General features: G+C 39.8%; 1 protein-coding gene across 1 annotated transcript in view; it reads left to right on the top strand.

Annotated features, from left to right (window-relative positions):
- Positions 1-8,536, top strand: part of fyco1a (FYVE and coiled-coil domain autophagy adaptor 1a) — a 103,746-nt gene extending 95,210 nt beyond the window's left edge. The window contains exons 16-18 of the mRNA XM_060937664.1: positions 50-260; positions 486-595; positions 6,168-8,536. Of these exons, the coding sequence (XP_060793647.1) occupies positions 50-260; positions 486-595; positions 6,168-6,243 (397 nt within the window). The 3' untranslated portion in view covers positions 6,244-8,536. The remainder of the gene's footprint in view (positions 1-49; positions 261-485; positions 596-6,167) is intronic.
- Positions 8,537-17,938: the final 9,402 nt, after the last annotated feature.

The following is a 17,938-nucleotide window of genomic DNA, read 5'->3' as shown; positions in this document are numbered from 1 at the left end:
TGTGTGTGTGTGTGTGTGTGTGTGTGTGTGTGTGTGTGTGTGTGTGTAGCTCCTTGGTTTTGCTGCACATCGATGAGATCCTGCAGTTTGGCGACGCCTCTCGCGAGCTCTTCGTCAAGTCCAGTTGCTATAGCGTCATCTCCGTCACCGTACCTGAGCACGGCTACACTGTCAGCTGGGTTTTCTCATCCGAGCCAAAGAGCATCTGCTTCAGTGTTGTCTATAGAGAATCTGTGAACACACCTGAGGAGCAGGCCCAGGTGACTGACACACACACACACACACATGCACAAATAACTGATGCTGTCGAAGTCTGACACACAAAACGAAGCTTAATTTGGCACAGAATTTTTGCAATAGTGTAATATACATTATGTTTTTCTGCACAAGTAATTTTATGGAGCTTTTATTTAGCCTCATTTGTTTCCACTGGAGATTTTGCTTCAGGTGGCGCAGTATATTGAGAGTGTTCATTTTTTGGGCAGGTTCTGATCCCTCTGACTCGGTGTAACGCACACAAGGAGACCATTCAGGGCCAGCTTAAAGCCAGAAACCCTGGAGTCTACACACTCATCTTTGACAACTCCTACTCCAGGTACAATCGGTTTGAAAACACACTGCTTTGATTCTAGCTGAGAAAGAAACAAATATTCAAAGTAGACGGCCTTTCGATTTCATAAAATTGATGAAATTTAGTTCCCTCTGAAATTTGGTCATTGCGATATTTGTAATATCTTAAAATATATATATATATATCAGGCCATTCTGCGGCTGGAAAGTTATAATGTGCATGAAATCGCTTGCTTCACGCAGTCAAGCAGACAGAGGAAGTCCATGTGCGCATGCGCAGGTTTACTTTCTTCTTCTTTTGGGTTTTACGGCAGCTGGCGTCCACAGTGTTGCATTACTGCCATCTACAGGTTTATCTTGACCGTGCACTGACAGTTACATCATTCTGTAGCTAAACGAACAGCTGATCACACCGAGGTGCTCGCTGACCGCCGATATTTATTAGTTTGGTCCTGCGTTTCCTTTCCTTCGTGACATAACGTCTTTTCTTCTCGCTTTCCGTTACGTTCTTTCACGTTTCATTCGTGTCCTCCATTTTCCTCTCCTGCTTCAAATTTGTATCCCACAATGCCTTGTGCGAACAGGGAAAGCCCACCACGTGATGCATGATGTAGTATGTTGTATGAGGTCACGGTGAAGCGGGAAAAAAATAACTGAGAATTTAGGGTCACGTGACCCTAAATTCATTAATTGTTTTTTTTTCAGGGGGAAAAAGTAATAAAATTGGAAGTCTGTGATTCAAATTCAGTAACTTTCGGTTCACTAAACAAAAATAATTGGGTGTCGGGAAAAATTCTTCTTATGACCTAAAGGTGAAAAAACTGAAAGGCAGTCTACCTTTTAAGATACAGAGCCTGCCAATATATTTATCCTGCAGCGGGGAAGGAATCTCCATTCAAGTGTAGGCTAGTTTTCAATAACAGCGTGGCTCTCGTGTGTGTGTGTGTGTGTGAGAGATGTGTTTTCTGTGAGGAGATATTTCTTTAACATTTATGGAAGGGAGTCTACAGTCGTACATTATAACAACATTGTTGTTACTTCAGTAGAATATTACACTAGGTGTTATTCTGTCACTTGTTCATTTGGCACTAAAACGTTCTTGTCGAGAAGTTCAGCACTTCTTGTGCCTGACTTTTGCACGTCGCTCTGGATAAGAGCGTCTCCTAAACGCCTATAATGTAATGTAATGACGGTTTTATAGCTTTTCTGCCATGTGAACAGACTTCTTGCATTTTCACGTTTTTTGATAACAAGACAAACTGCATCTTAACTGCACCTGAAGTTCAAGAGAGGAGAAAAAGAGGACAGTGACAGAACGAGTGTTTATAGCTGTTATAATGTAAGTGATAACAGGAACTAACTTGTCTTGTGGATGTTTCATAACGTTAAAAGGCATTTATGTGCAGAGGGTTAAAAAAAGCACAACATATCATATGTTAATAAATACAAATTGTAACTGTTGGCGAATTCCTGTTGTATGCAAAGAATAAAAAGCCGCTATAGAAAAATAATCAAGTTCAGGATGCTAACAGTTGTTGTGAATAATTTTTCTATACCAGCATATGCTGTTGTATTGGTTTACATCATGGTGATATTAAAGTGGACATGCCATACACGTTTCAGTTATTTTATATTATTCCCTCATGCCCCTTTTCCACCAAAGCAGTTCCAGGGCTGGTTCGGGGCCAGTGCTTAGTTTGGAACCGGGTTTTCTGTTTCCACTGACAAAGAACTGGCTCTGGGGCCAGAAAAACCGGTTCCAGGCTAGCACCAACTCTCTGCTGGGCCAGAGGAAAGAACCGCTTACGTCAGCGGGGGGGCGGAGTTGTTAAGACCAACAATAATAGCAAGACCGCGAAAGGTCGCCATTTTTAAGTGACGAGAAGCAGCAGCTGTACAAACGCGAAGTCATCCATTATTATTATTGTTGTTGTTGCTGCTGCTTCTTCTCCGTGTTGTTGTTGCTTCAATATTCGCGCCAAGGTTTATGCAAACGCAGCGACGTAGCTGACGTATACAGCGACGTAATGACGTGGCTTCCCTTAGCGCCACGAGCCATGGAAAAGCAAACTGGTTCTCAGCTGGCTTGCAAGTTGAACGAGTTGTGAACCAGCACCAGCACTGGCCCCGAACCAGCCCTGGAACTGATTTGGTGGAAAAGGGGTAACGAGATGCTTCTGTAAAATTTGTGAGGTGGTGGTGTTGAAAAAAAAATGCCTTGGTTATTTTTTCTTGTGCTGTTTTAGCTTGGAAACCTTACAGGAGAAGACACGCCGATTTTTATAGCTGTGCCTTTAAATATTAAATATGTAAATAGCTTCACTCCGATTGGCTAACATCTTTTAAACAAGAACTCTGTCAACCACACCCACGGAATTAGTGGTGTACGGTTCGTGAACAAGCCGTTCTTTTTGAATGAGTCTTTCTTTTTAGTGAGTCTGTCTTTTTTTTTCTCAAATTCAGCTCCTCCCAGTCAACTGTATGCAGTCGATCAGAAGTCTTTGGTATCACTATACCGAGTGCACAGCAGTGGGCTAATACCAATCAACAAAGAGAAAGAAAGAAATGCAGACTCTTAAGAAAGTACTTAGTTCAGGTTCTCGAACTGTTCGCAATAATCGGTTCACTAAAATAAATCACGCTGTCCACCACAGCGCCGAATTGAACTGCTACGGTCTTCACGTTGCTGTTTTTATTATGGCATCCAGCTGTTTGTGTGTATATACAGTACCAGTCAGAAGTTTGGACACATCTTCTAATTCAGTGTTTTTTTTCTTTATTATTAAAAATAAAAAATCAATTAAAATCAGCAAAGTGTTTTCAGGTAGCTGTTTCCTCAGATCGTAATGTTATTAAGAAATGGCAATTAAATCAATTAAAATAAATTAAAAATCACTTCATGTCTTAAAGTAACGGCGGATGTCGTTCCTCTTTACTTAGTTGAGCGGATCTTGACATAATATGGATTACTCCAGTTGTGGAACAGGGCTATTTACTGTATTGTTATTATTTATTTACGATTTATTGTTTGATCTTTAATGCTTTAAGAAGGCAGGAAATTGCAATAATTAACTTTTGACGAGGCATCTGTTAATTGAAAAGTGTTCCAGGTCATGACGCTGGTTAAGATAATGCCAGTAGTGTGTAAAGCGTCATCAAGATAAATGGTGGCTATGCTGAAGAATCTAAAATATCAAACATTTTGTTTACCACATAATTCCATCTATCTTCCATATGTTATTTTCACAGTGTTGATGTCTTCAGTATTGTTCAACAATGTAGAAAATAATCACAATACAGAAAAAAAAAACTATGAAGGAGTGGGGTGTCCAAACATTTGACTGGTACGATACGAAACAAATAATCCTGAAACTACAGTGGCATGCAAAAGTTTGGGCACCCTTGCTGAAAATGTCTGTTACTGTGAATAGTTAAGTGAGCAGAAGATGAACTGATCACCAAAAGGCATAAAAAGGTAAAGACGAGACATTTCTTTTCAGCGTTTTCTGCAATATTTGTGTATTATTTTTGTTTTGTACAATTAGAGAGTGAAAAAAGAAAAGGAACACCATGTGAAAGTTTGGGCAACCCAATACATTTGAGTACTCAGGTAACTTTTACCAAAGTTCCAGACCTTAATTAGCTTATTGAGCTGTGGCTTGTTCAAATTCTTCATTAGGAAAGGTCAGATGATGCAGATTTCAAAGCTGTATAAATTATCTGACTCCTCAAACTTGTCCCTAAAATCAACAGCCATGGGCTCCTCTAAGCAACTCCCTCGCATTCTGAATAATAAAATAATTGATGCTCTCAAAGCAGGAGAAGGCTACAAGAACGTAGCAAAGTGTTTTCAGGTAGCTGTTTCCTCAGATCGTAATGTTATTAAGAAATGGCAGTTAACAGAAACAGTGGAGATCGTTGGATTGCTAGAAAAGCAAATAAAAACCCTGTTTGACTGCAAAAGACCTTCAGAAAGGTTTAGCAGACCCTGGAGTGGTGGTGCACTGTTGCACTATGCAGCGACACCTGAACAAATATGACCTTCATGGGAGAGTCATCAGAAGAAAACCGTTCCTGCGTCCTAGCCACAAAATTCAGCGTCTAAAGTTTGCAAATGAACATCTAAATAAGCCTGATGCATTTTGGAAACGAGTCCTGTGGACTGATGAAATCAAAATAGAACTTTTTGGCCACAATGTGCAAAGGGATGTTTGGAGAAAAAAGGGGGCCAAATTCCAGGAAAAGAACACCTCTCCAACTCTGAAGCATGGGTGTGGATCGATCATGCTTTGGGGTTGTGTTGCAGCCAGTGGCACAGGGCACATTTCACTGGTCGAGGGAAGCATGGATTCAAATAAATACCAGCAAATTCTGGAAGCAAACATCACACCATCTCTGAAAAAGTTGACGTTAAAAAGAGGATGGGTCCTACAATAAGACGATGATCCAAAACACACCTCAAAATCTACAATGGAATACCTCAAGAGGCACAAGCTGAAGGTTTTGCCCTGGCCCTCACAGTCCCCTGGCCTAAACATCATTGAAAATCTGTGGATCGATCTCAAAAGAGCAGTGTGTGCAAGACAGCCCAAGAAACTTGTAGAACTGGAAGCCTTTTGCAAGGACGAATGTGTGAAAATCCCCCAGGTAAGAACTGAAAGATTATTAGCCGGCTACAAAAAGTGTTTACAAGCTGTGATTCTTGCCAAAGGGGGTGTTACTGGGTACTAACCATGCAGGGTGCCCAAACTTTTACTTCGGGCCCTTTTCCTTTTTTGTCATTTTGAAAATGTAAAAGATGAAAATAAAAAAATGTTTTTGCTTAAAATATAAAGGGAATGAGTCATCTTTAACTTTATGCCTTCTGGAGATCATTTCATCTTCAACGTGCTTAACTGTTCACAGTAACAGCAATTTTGACCAGGGGTGCCCCAACTTTTACATACCACTGTATATACACATATTTCTGTAGCTCGTCTGCCCTTTCACATCCCGAACAGTGGGTAAACTGCCTTGCCGTGGAAACCGAACCAGCAACAGCTACCTGCCTGAATGTTAGCAGACTGGTGGTCGACTCCAGCAGAGTTGACACAGCTCCATATCCATGTCAATATCAAAGAGTACTGGGCTGAAATGTTCAGGGACTTGCCCAAAAATCTGAAATAAAGTTCAGCTACTTTTCTTGTGTTTTAACTTCCTTTGGAAGACTCCCTCCACACTCAGGTTTTCTTTTGTGCATCCTGGAACAACACACACTTTCTCCTAAACATCTCCACGTGTTCCTTTTAGGTAGATGGCTTCTCCTCATCATCTTCATTCACATTGCTTTGGGTGATTATATGTTAATCAAAGAAGTTTCTACGTAGGAAACGGACACTTTTCTAACAGGCCTGTTCTGTCTGCCTGTTTTCTTTCTGTGGTCATTACAGACTGGGAACGTACCAGTCCATTTTGAAAGGCCCAGTACGTCCCCAGGTCAAATCAACATATCTTCATTCAAAAACAACAGAACATTTTCCATGGCATGTCCCCATTAAGTTAATCGCAATGCTATTAATGTAATCACAGTTACTTCCCTTTTGTGATTGTACCTCCAGGTTCATCTCGAAGAAAGTCAGCTACCGCTTGACCACTGAGAAACCCGTCATCTATGATGGGAGTGACGGCCTGTAGACACGGTGGATTTTTTTCAGCTGTCTTTTGTTTTATGTTTAACCATTTGATGGTTTTAAAATGGCACTAATGGAATGAGACGAAGTGTTCCTGAGCACTCGGAGGTATTCACACTTCTGCTTTACGGCTGGGTTTGTTATTACTGATTTGTCTTCCTGGGATAAAATAATGTCTTTCTTTCTTTGTTTTTAATCATGGCACTTTTTTTAAACAGCATATTATATTAGATGTAAAAGCCATACTACACACTCTACATCATCAATTTGCTGCTAATGGGAATATATATACATATATTAGTGTGTCAATAGGGGTGTTCACACGGCACATATTTGCATCGATGCTGCACCGATGTATTTTGTTGCGATATATCTTACACCGGTGTAAATTTTGTGGAGCGTTCACACGTCACAAACCTGCTTACTAGAGAGAAGCGTTTTAGCACCGGTGCAGCCCCACTGGCGTTCACACGGCAGTTTTTGCGACCGTGCTATACGATAGTAATAATGCGGAAATGAAATATGTGCATGCGTGAAAATGTACTTCCTTTTCCCGGTTGTCGTGGCATCACCAAGCGCCGGGAAAACAACGTGGATGAAGACACGCAGTTCTATTGTTGTTGATATTCGCCATTTTGGAAGCGCAAAATACCAGGATGCAAATTATGCAATGCCCGTATGTAATCAACTCTCCTGACGCGTAGCGAGTCTACCCCTGTAGCGTTCAGACGGCCCATTTTATATCGGTGCTGCCCCGCAAACTAGCATTTACTCCAGAGTAAATTTCTTAAACCACCTCCCGAGCAGGGTTAGATTTGCACTGGTTTAAGCAGCTTTCAGGGGCTACACCGGGATAACTTTGTACCGTGTGAACGCTCTACCGGGGCAGCCCCGGTGCTACACCGGAGTAAAAGTTGCCGTGTGAACACCCCTTATGTGTGTGTCATGCCACGGGACTCTTGTGCCAGATGCGCTGTTTACAGAATTCGTAAAAACAGCATTGAAAAGCTTGTAATATTTTGCACCGTTTTCGCTGGCTGATCCAGTAACTACCAACAAATATTCACCTCAATAGCACCCCTACAGGATACATTTACCACTTTTAAAGTGCATGTCACGGGTAAATTCAGGCGCAAGATCAATGTAATTCTCCTATTTTATATTAAACTTTGGTCAAATATCTGTAACATTCTGCATTCTCTGCAATTTTTTTACCTTGTGCAATACCAGAAAAATTCAGTTGAAATCAAGCCATTTGAGGCGAATTGGTCCGCCTCTGAAAAAACTTGGCGTTTGGATTTCCCGGCAAACATTGATTTTCGTGACGTCGCGTGCGGGACGCCTCCCTCTGAATCCTACGTCAGCGCTGGTTTGTTTATGAGGAAACGACCTGGTGGTTTTCTGCAAATTTCTTCAACGTTATCGCGTAATTATTAAAATGGTTAACAGATGTATCGTAGGAGGGTGTAGCAACACCAATCTTGATGGGATTAGTACTCATTGTTTCCCAAAAGACCGGACAATGAGAGAGAAATGGGAGCGCTTGGTCTACACAGGCTGTGCACTGAAACCGTGCAAAGCTCTCGCAGCCTGCTGGCGCTTCCGCAGGTAACGTCACGAATCTGGCTCCAGACTCCCTTGGGATTTTTCCAGACGTGTTTTGTTATTTTATTTTTTCTGCTGTAGACAGATGGCCTTGTGCAAAATTACCCTTCTGGATGAGTGTGTAAAGGGACATACTTTCATATAAAAAAAACACGAAATTAGTCCAGAATATGCTCTTTAACATCATCCATGACTGAGACAAGTATACAGTAGATCTTCCTTCTGCTATAAAAATCGCCGAATGACATTTTGATTTGTAGTGAAAATGCGTCGATCATGTGAGCGCAGTTTTTGCCCAACGTTCGCTTGGCAGCGCTAAGAGTTCACCACGTGTTTTCTTGACCGTCCGAGCAGCATTTTGTGGTCTGCTGCTCAACAAATCTGGGAAATTTGCCAATAATCTATAGCTGAGATTATCTCCTGATGGATTCACATGTTTCTGTGTGATCTGTAGTCAGTGCCTGGAAAATGGACCATTCTGGGTTGCGCGCCCATGATTTCATGTCAGATTTACAGTAACTCCCGTTGGTCAAACCAATTTCACTTTGGTTTGTATTTCCTGCCTACAGAGACCTGGTAGTTTAATGCAGCAGGTATAACTCAGAATCCATAATCTGAGCATCTGGTATGAAAATCTGGTAGACTGACACACACATTTTATATATGAGTGGTGCTTGAAAGTTTGTGAACCCTTTATAATTTTCTATATTTCTGCATAAACATGACCTAAAACATCAGATTTTCACACAAGTCCTAAAAGTAGATAAAGAGAACCCAGTTCAACAAATGAGACAAAAATATTATACTTGGTCATTTATTTACTGAGGAAAATGATCCAATATTACATATCTGTGAGTGGCAAAAGTATGTGAACCTTTGCTTTCAGTATCTGGTGTGACCCCCTTGTGCAGCAATAACTGCAACTAAACGTTTCCGGTAACTGTTGATCAGTCCTGCACACTGGCTTGGAGGAATTTTAGCCCATTCCTCCATACAGAACAGCTTCAACTCTGGGATGTTGGTGGGTTTCCTCACGTGAACTGCTCGCTTCAGGTCCTTCCACAACATTTCCATTGGATTAAGGTCAGGACTTTGACTTGGCCATTCCAAAACATTAACTTTATTCTTCTTTAACCATTCTTTGGTAGAATGACTTGTGTGTTTAGGGTCGTTGTCTTGCTGCATGACCCACCTTCTCTTGAGATTCAGTTCATGGACAGATGTCCTGACATTTTCCTTTAGAATTTGCTGGTATAATTCAGAATTCATTGTTCCATCAATGATGGCAAGCCGTCCTGCACCAGATGCAGCAAAACGGGCCCAAACCATGATACTACCACCACCATGTTTCACAGATGGGATAAGGTTCTTACGCTGGAATGCAGTGTTTTCCTTTCTCCAAACATAACGCTTCTCATTTTAAACCAAAAAGTTCTATTTTGGTCTCATCCATCCACAAAACATTTTTCCAATAGCCTTCTGGCTTGTCCACATGATCTTTAGCAAACTGCAGACAAGCAGCAATGTTCTTTTTGGAGAGCAGTGGCTTTCTCCTTGCAGCCCTTCCATGCACACCATTGTTGTTCAGTGTTCTCCTGATGGTGGACTCATGAACATTAACATTAGGCAGATTCTACCATAACAGAGGCCAGTTAACTCCCATCTCCTTAAATTTTTGAATTGATTACCGTATTTTGATCATTCTATTAAGTTTTTCTAGTAGCATTTGGGGTCTTGGACATTCATAGTAAATTTTAGGACAGTAGTCCTGGTAACTAATTCATAAAAGCCGTTTTAATTAACCCGTGTTTCTACCATCATTCTGACAGACAAAATCAGTCTTTATCTGACAGACACTCTCCCACAATTTTGAATCTTTTTCATGGAGGAAAGTCCTGAAAATCATATAGAATGTCTGCCAGAGTATGATATAATCATATGAAGCAAATATATGTTCCACAATTAAAAAAAAAAAAGTTTATCTCTTTGAAAACCACCATTTCTATTGTCATTTCTGACAGACATGCTAAATGACAATAGAAACACATCGATTTCTATCATCAAAATCTGACAGACAAACTAACGTCTACCATCATATTCTGACAGACTCTCTAGATGACAAAACTGTTTCTTACATTATTAATCTGACAAATTTAGTAATAATATTAAATACCTCATCACTAGAACCAAATAATATAAAATATTGAAAAAGATAAAATTTATTTTCAAAATTGAAATATCAACAATAATTGTAAAATACCAGTATTGTGGAAATTACATGAAATAACATTACATTATACATGTATTCTTTTCAATCAGAAAGAACATATAATTCAAAAATCTTTATAATCAATGACGCTTATGCAGTTAATACTTATTGAGAATGTATTATTAACAGTACATTGTATACATTTAATTACATACATCAATATCACTATAATTCCATCAGTTCCTTAACAATTGACAGGTAATCTAAAAGTTTGAAACATGAATTTTTAGGAATAACAAAACTATACAGTAACACAGGAAAGTATAAAACATTTCAAGTTCACCTTTTTTGTCATATTTTCTACTTAACTTTAAGTCAACTTAGTTGCAAAACAAAATAATGACATAAGTTGACATATTATTTGGTATGGCTATAATAGATAGGCCTATATACAGTATTTAATGCAGTGTACTCTGGTAGGCCTAATGCTTTATCCATGACTGTGAAGGCATGATATTGATGGTAGTAAGGCCTATGATGATGGATCATAGGTAATAAACCCCTAGGAAAAAACCCCAATGGAAATAAACCCCTAGGAAAATAACCCCATAGAAATAAAGCTCTAGGAAAAAATCCCCCCCAAGATAAAATGTGGAAAAAAAATTATATATGATTTTTAAGAACAATTTGAAAAAAAGGGACAGTCTAAACAGTAATTGAGTTTTAAAATTTTTTCTTTCATAAACCTTTCCATTATGATCTATTTAGACTGTGAGGGGACCGTTGATTCCATAATTCACTGACCGTAACCTTTATTGTTTGCTAATTACTGACGCCTCTCATTTCCCAGGAAAATGAAATGGTTTATACAAGGAAAAATTTAAAAACTCAATAATTACTGTTTATACAGGAGAAAGGCAAAACAAAAATTGTTTGTAGCATAAAAATACAGGCCTTATGCAAGGCTATATTATTATACATAACAGAATTCATTCATACAAAATGTGGCTAAATTAAATTTCTAACCATTCCTTCTTCCTTTGAAATTCTTTTCTCGTTTTGGATATTTAATGTGGGTAACTCTACTGATTATCAAAAGAGATTCTGACTGATCAAGGCACCTCGTTTATGTCACGGACACTGAACGAACTGTATAGGTTATTAGGGATTAAGCCGATCCGCACCAGCGTGTATCACCCACAAACGGACGGTTTAGTTGAAGGGTTCAATATGTCCTCAATCACCAGTCTGCTACTATTGGACAAAATATTTCATCCATATTTCATCAAAAACCGCGACTGCGATTGGAATACGGGACGGGAGCTGTTCCTCGCGGGACAAATTAAATTCACCTAAAATTCGGGACGTCCCGGGCAAATCGGGACGGTTGGCAACCCTACTTGCGACCCTTTCAGCCGACAGGCCATTTCAATGTGTTATTTCCCCGCGAAAGTGACACAGTCGTGTCTATCGTCACTGTTCTGACAGGCTATGAGATTGCTATCGTTAGTATATGACCGACAGGTGTGTGCTATCACACTTTACAAGGTCTGTCATTTTTGTGACGATAGCACACACCTGTCGGTCATATCCTAACGATAGCAATCTCATAGCCTGTCAGAACAGTGACGATAGACACGACTGTGTCACTTTCGCGGGGAAATAACACATTGAAATGGCCTGTCGGCTGAAAGGGTCGCAAGTGGCTCTGATTTATCTCAACTTACGATAGTTTTCCTCCAGAAAAATTTTAATATGAACGCACAAATATATTCTCAATGTTTCTATCGTCAAAAATTTCTGTCGTCAGGATAGCTGACTGAAAATCTTACCTTGATTTATTTGATGAAATCTAGCTGTCAGAACTCTAAGTCTTGCCCGGAAGTAAATGTCTGCTGTCTCAAAAATCATGCGCAGTAGAATTTCCTCTTTGCGTCAGTCAACATGTGCGTGGTGAGGGCTTGAATTTTGCTATCGTCAGGTGCATTAGACTGACGATAGCATTTTTTAAAAATAACTGTGGGCTTCTCTCGTGAATGAAATAGTTTTTTCGCTGTTAATCTATTTCAACTCTATCTGTTGACACCCAGAAATTATAAAGCCTGCTTCCACACGATAACTACCAAAAATCCATAATGGCCGAGTCTATCGTCAGGTCATCTGACAGAAATTCACTGACGATAGCAACAGGGATAATGAAAGTGATTTTTAAAATGGGAGTTGTGTCTGTCAGATATGTCAAAGAAATAGAACGTTATTCTTTAAAAATCTTTTATTGATATACTCAGTGTATTTTTAAATGATGTGCTGTTTTAGAAGACCAAATACCATATTTTCAATCTTGAAAATATTACTTCACTGAAAAAAGGGCAAGAAAAATTTATTATTTTGTGGGCAAGTGGTTAATGGATCCAGTTACGGTAGAATCTGCTATTAGCCAACGTGAGAGAGGCCTTCAGTTGCTTCGCAGTTACCCTGGGGTCCTTTGTGACCTTGCCGACTATTACACGCCTTGCTCTTGGAGTGATTTTTGTTGGTCGACCACTCCTGGGGAGGGTAACAATGGTCTTGAATTTCCTCCATTTGTACACAATCTGTCTGACTGTGGATTGGTGGAGTCCAAACTCTTTAGAGATGGTTTTGTAACCTTTTCCAGCCTGATGAGCATCAACAACGCTTTTTCTGAGGTCCTCAGAAATCCCCTTTGTTCGTGCCATGATACACTTCCACAAACATGTGTTGTGAAGATCAGACTTTGATAGATCCCTGTTCTTAAAATAAAACAGGATGCTCACTCACACCTGATTGTCATCCCATTGACTGAAAACACCCGACTCTAATTTCACCTTCAAATTAACTGCTAATCCTAGAGGTTCACATACTTTTGCCACTCACAGATATGGAATATTGGATCATTTTCCTCAATAAATAAATGACCAAGTATAATATTTTTGTCTCATTTGTTTAACCGGGTTCTCTTTATCTACTTTTAGGACTTGTGTGAAAATCTGATGTTTTAGGTCATATTTATGCAGAAATATAGAAAATTCTAAAGGGTTCACAAACTTTCAAGCACCACTGTATATATACGAGGATAAGTAAAAAGTTCTAAGACAAAATTGAGAAAAATCTTTATTTCTGAAATAACAAAGCTATTTCTCTACATATCCTCCATTCAAGTCTAAATACTTCTGCCAGCGGTGTTTCCATTGGAGAATTCCTTTGTAGAATTCTGGGGGATGTCTTTCACACCTCTTTGAAATTATAGCATCTGTCTTAGAATTTTTTTGACTTGCCCTCATATATATAATCTTTTTTTTTTTCTCAGATAATTTTAGCACGAGGGCGGCACGGTGGTGTAGTGGTTAGCGCTGTCGCCTCACAGCAAGAAGGTCCTGGGTTCGAGCCCCGGGGCCGGCGAGGGCCTTTCTGTGTGGAGTTTGCATGTTCTCCCCGTGTCCGCGTGGGTTTCCTCCGGGTGCTCCGGTTTCCCCCACAGTCCAAAGACATGCAGGTTAGGTTAACTGGTGACTCTAAATTGACCGTAGGTGTGAATGTGAGTGTGAATGGTTGTCTGTGTCTATGTGTCGGCCCTGTGATGACCTGGCGACTTGTCCAGGGTGTACCCCGCCTTTCGCCCGTAGTCGGCTGGGATGGGCTCCAGCTTGCCTGCGACCCTGTAGAAGGATAAAGCGGCTAGAGATAATGTGATGTGTGTGTGAATTTTAGCACGGTCTTTCATAGATAAAAACTCAGCCATACAATAGATTTTATCACTGAAGTGTCTTTTTAAACTCCAGCTCCAAAAGCAAATCGAATCAAAATGAGACAACCGCTTTCTTTTGGCTGGGTTCAAGCAGAGACGGCACACTTTACCAAAGTTCGAACACTCTCACAGTCAAGGAGGTTTTTCAGTTTAAAGTAGCCAAGGTCAACACTACAGGCGCTTAATCGAAGACACTGTGAGGTTAATCCAGGTGCTGTGAGGTTAATATAGCCTTGACCAAACCAAAGTGAAGTCAGGATTATTTTGTAAAATACAGTCTGAGTGTACACTATACTTTCTGGTGTGTGGTGGCCTGGGAAAACCCTTCACATGTTCACAAAAGGCTTTTCTCTCTTCTTGTATCTCAGAAGTACAGAAATAAAGTTCTAGTGTACGGAGCATCATTTTGACAGCTGGTGTCTGATTACAGCTTGATCAAAGCGAAACATTCACCGTGTCACGAAATCGCACTGATGCTGCATTTGATGTACCTTGAAAGCAGGAAATCGGATTTTGTTTTACCATTTTTGACCTCCGTTAATTTGCACTACAAAGTATGGGGTGGGGAAAAAAAGTCGATGTTCATCTTTTGTTAGTAACAAGCTATCCATGTACCCGTGATGAATGCTGTATCTTTTCCTTCTCAATACAGCAAACGGTCATAGACTTAACAAGCAAATACTGTACGTTTGTAGTATGTTTTTGCTCTCAAGCAAATGCTGGTAAATACAGTACAGGTAGTCGTCGACTTACGACTGCGTTTGGTTACGACTGACCGGTCGTAAACCGATCTGGTCATAAGTCGGCCTGTGTTAAATGAACGTAAGTATATTGTGATGTGTAATGATATTGTAATCATCTTAAAGTCTTATTTTATCAACATTTTCTTATTTCATTACCTTGGCTCATTATTTGGTTTAAGTCAAACAATGCATACTACACTGCGTACAGTACAATTCGTTTAATATATGCAAAACAAAAAATACGAAATACAGGTGTGAAAAATAGAAAACATTTTAGTTTGAAACATAGCAAAATACAAATGTAAAACATAGCAAAATACAAATGTAAAACATAGCAAAATACAAAATTTAGTGACCGCTGGCATCACTGGTGCTTGGCTGTGGGTCGTCTATGTCATCAGCTGTTGCAGCGCTCGGGCTGGCGGGAGGATTTGCTCGTTTCATAAACCAGGAGCTGGGGCGGAAACTGTATGACGGAGTGTGCAAGGGCGCGCGAGAGAGACTGCGCATGTGCCTGGAGCTGGGGCGGAAACTGTTGTACGTGGCAAGAGGCGCTGCTGGGAGCTGGGGCGGAAACTATCGTACGCTCAGCTAGCTCAGCTGGGAAACACTTGCCAGTCATAACCAGACGGTCATAAAGTCGATCGGTCTTAAGTCATATAGGTCGTAAGTCGACGACTGTATAACTCATTTAATAAGAGTGTAAGAAGTGCCACAACCGCGAGTTGGCCTAGTGGTTAGCGTGTCCGCTTCTCGACCGGGAAATTGCGAGTTCTACTCACAGTCGGGTCATACCAAAGACCATCATAAAAATGGTACCTACTACCGTCTGGCAAGACGTGCTGCAATACAGATGTGAGTAGGGAAGTCAGACTCTCACAGTTACTAGAGAACTAGCCCCCCACTGTAACCCTAGCTGTATAGGCGAGAGGTTGAGGGCTATGGAAATAGAGATCGGCGCGCACCCATATGCCTTAAAGAGTCGGTTAGTACTGGGACAGGAGGCTGCCTGGGAAGACCAGATTCTGGCGTGAGAGAGACTTTGATTTTGAAGAAGTGCCTCTTTGTTTAATTTTTCATGCTGTGAGCAGCCATGCTGATTTGACGTTACTTGCTGAACCCGGTGTTGGTGAGATTGTCCTTGGTTCCATGTGTTTGGTTTTTTTCCAGTTTACGGTTTTGGAAAGTACATGTTGCAGACTTTTAGTGGACTGAATTTGTTGAAATGGCTCGGTATGTAACATCATGTTTTAATGGGCAAGATTAAAACACAAAACATTTTGGTGTCATTTTGGTCAAATATTGTAGATTTAGAATTTCTTAGAGTTGAAGTATGTCACAGGGAGAAAAATGCAATGGGGGGGGGGGGGGGGGGGGGGGGGGGCTGGTTGGTTTTTTTTTTTTTTTTAAATTGTGCCAGATTTCAGACACAGTGACATTAGCTGGGTTTTCCCACACCACCACCACTACAGATATGTTCTAAATTTTGAAATCGCTTCATGTCTGCTTTTCCTTTGTAAAGTAAATGATATAAACACAAATATACTAAAGTCAGCTGCAGTGCTTTATACTACGTACTATAAAAGACACTAACCTCAAACGTCAGCCACTAGGGTCCTTGACGTCTTTCTCTCTTTTTTTTTTTTTAAATCAGTTTGTCTAGATTTAGTCAGTGAAATTAAAATCCTTTCACAGCTAATCTATGCAAAATCACAAACGAAAATAAATCTTTAATATTCAAAACTGATTTACTTTTATATGTGGAACACATGAAACACAGGGTGTAATTTGAAATTCTCTGAATAGCTTTTTTTTTTGGTAACGAAACCGAGGGTTTCCTGTTTTTAAGTGTTTTCACTAGAATTGTTCACCATTCAAAGAACACTTAAATGTAGAATCCAGTCTTCCTGCCACTGACCAAAGATTGTGATTTGTATTTGTAACTGTGTTTGAGTATACACAAATGTATAATCAAGAAAACAAGTGTTTTGTAATTATGTCATTTACATTTTAAAAAACAAGCGCAAATCATCTGTTGGTGTGGACAATTGTCATGTTAATGAAATCAACATGAACTGGCTTTCCTCTTTATAATCATTTGCTCAGTTGAGAAGGTAAGTTTTAGTATTACCATTTACTGTGTTTCCCACATCTGTTGACCTTTTTCATTTTATCCTACGTGCTGTTTGTACAGCATCAGGTTTTACTCTACTCACTCCAAGTTGACTCGTTGGGGTTTTTTTTTAGTTGTCAGTTATAGAAATGACCGGAGGCAGAAAAGTCACCATTTTTTTTTGAGTGTTTTTATGCAGTGATGAAGCTGAACAGACTGCAGCTACTTTCAGCTACTCTACTTTTTACGTAAGTGCTGCATTTTGTTAAACGAAAAGGATTTTCAGAGATGTATATTTTAGATAGATGTTTTATAAAAGTGTTCTGTCCTGGCCATGTTCTGTAAAATGAACGAATGAGTGTTCCTGTTCATTTATGCAAACACTACGGAGCGGTCACATGTCATTGTTACGACGAAATGTACGTTTTAAACAATGGAATAAAGTTTTATTCACTGCTTGTTGGCGTTTACGCTTTGCCATTTCTTGGTAACATAATAATAAACTGTGTTTTGTTTTTTTAAGCTAATTATGTATTCACTTCGAGAGAGATAATGGAAAGTTATAACGTAAGTGATAATGGAATAGCATGCAACTGCAAATAGATAAGTACTATATGGCGTTCTTTAATGTTATAAAGTTTTAATCATTTTCAATCAACAAATTGCTGTCGTAGAAGAGAAACCAAACACTTCAGGGTGTGCTATTATTGGAAAATAATCAACTTGCAATCAAGTTACAGCTTTACCTCTGGCTATTTACCAAAGCACTGACAACTGGAAACTCCGCTAAAATGTTAAACTACCGTATCCTCACAAAAAAAAAGACCATATCAACAATTACACACAATTGAAATCTGTGATTGTACTCTAAACACCTGCCAGAGCCGCTGGTACAGAAAATAAACCAACCAACATCTTTGGACCAATCAGATTCGAGAATTCAGCAGCACTGTACCTAAATATCGGCGTCGGCGTTCTCTCATTTCCGAGGATCTTTCCTTCCGTCATCAAGGATGGTGATGGGCTCGCTGGTGGCTCACGAGTCCAATACCTAAATATAGATCACATTTTTAAAATGATTTTACTTTAAAATAAAAAAAAAACCTAAACATAGATCACATTTTAAAGTATAAATTATACCAACACTCCGAAGGTATACTGGTTTACCTCTGTCTGTCCGTCCATCTGTATCTCTGTCCGTCCGAAACACCGTTTTTCTCAGCAACCACAAATCATAGCCACTTGGTACCGAGCTTCAGCTTG

This window comes from Neoarius graeffei, chromosome 13 (assembly GCF_027579695.1).
Source record: "Neoarius graeffei isolate fNeoGra1 chromosome 13, fNeoGra1.pri, whole genome shotgun sequence".
Classification (NCBI taxonomy): domain Eukaryota; kingdom Metazoa; phylum Chordata; class Actinopteri; order Siluriformes; family Ariidae; genus Neoarius; species Neoarius graeffei.
The sequence above is the reverse complement of the archived record's forward strand: the minus strand, read 5'-3'. Positions and strand labels throughout refer to the sequence as shown.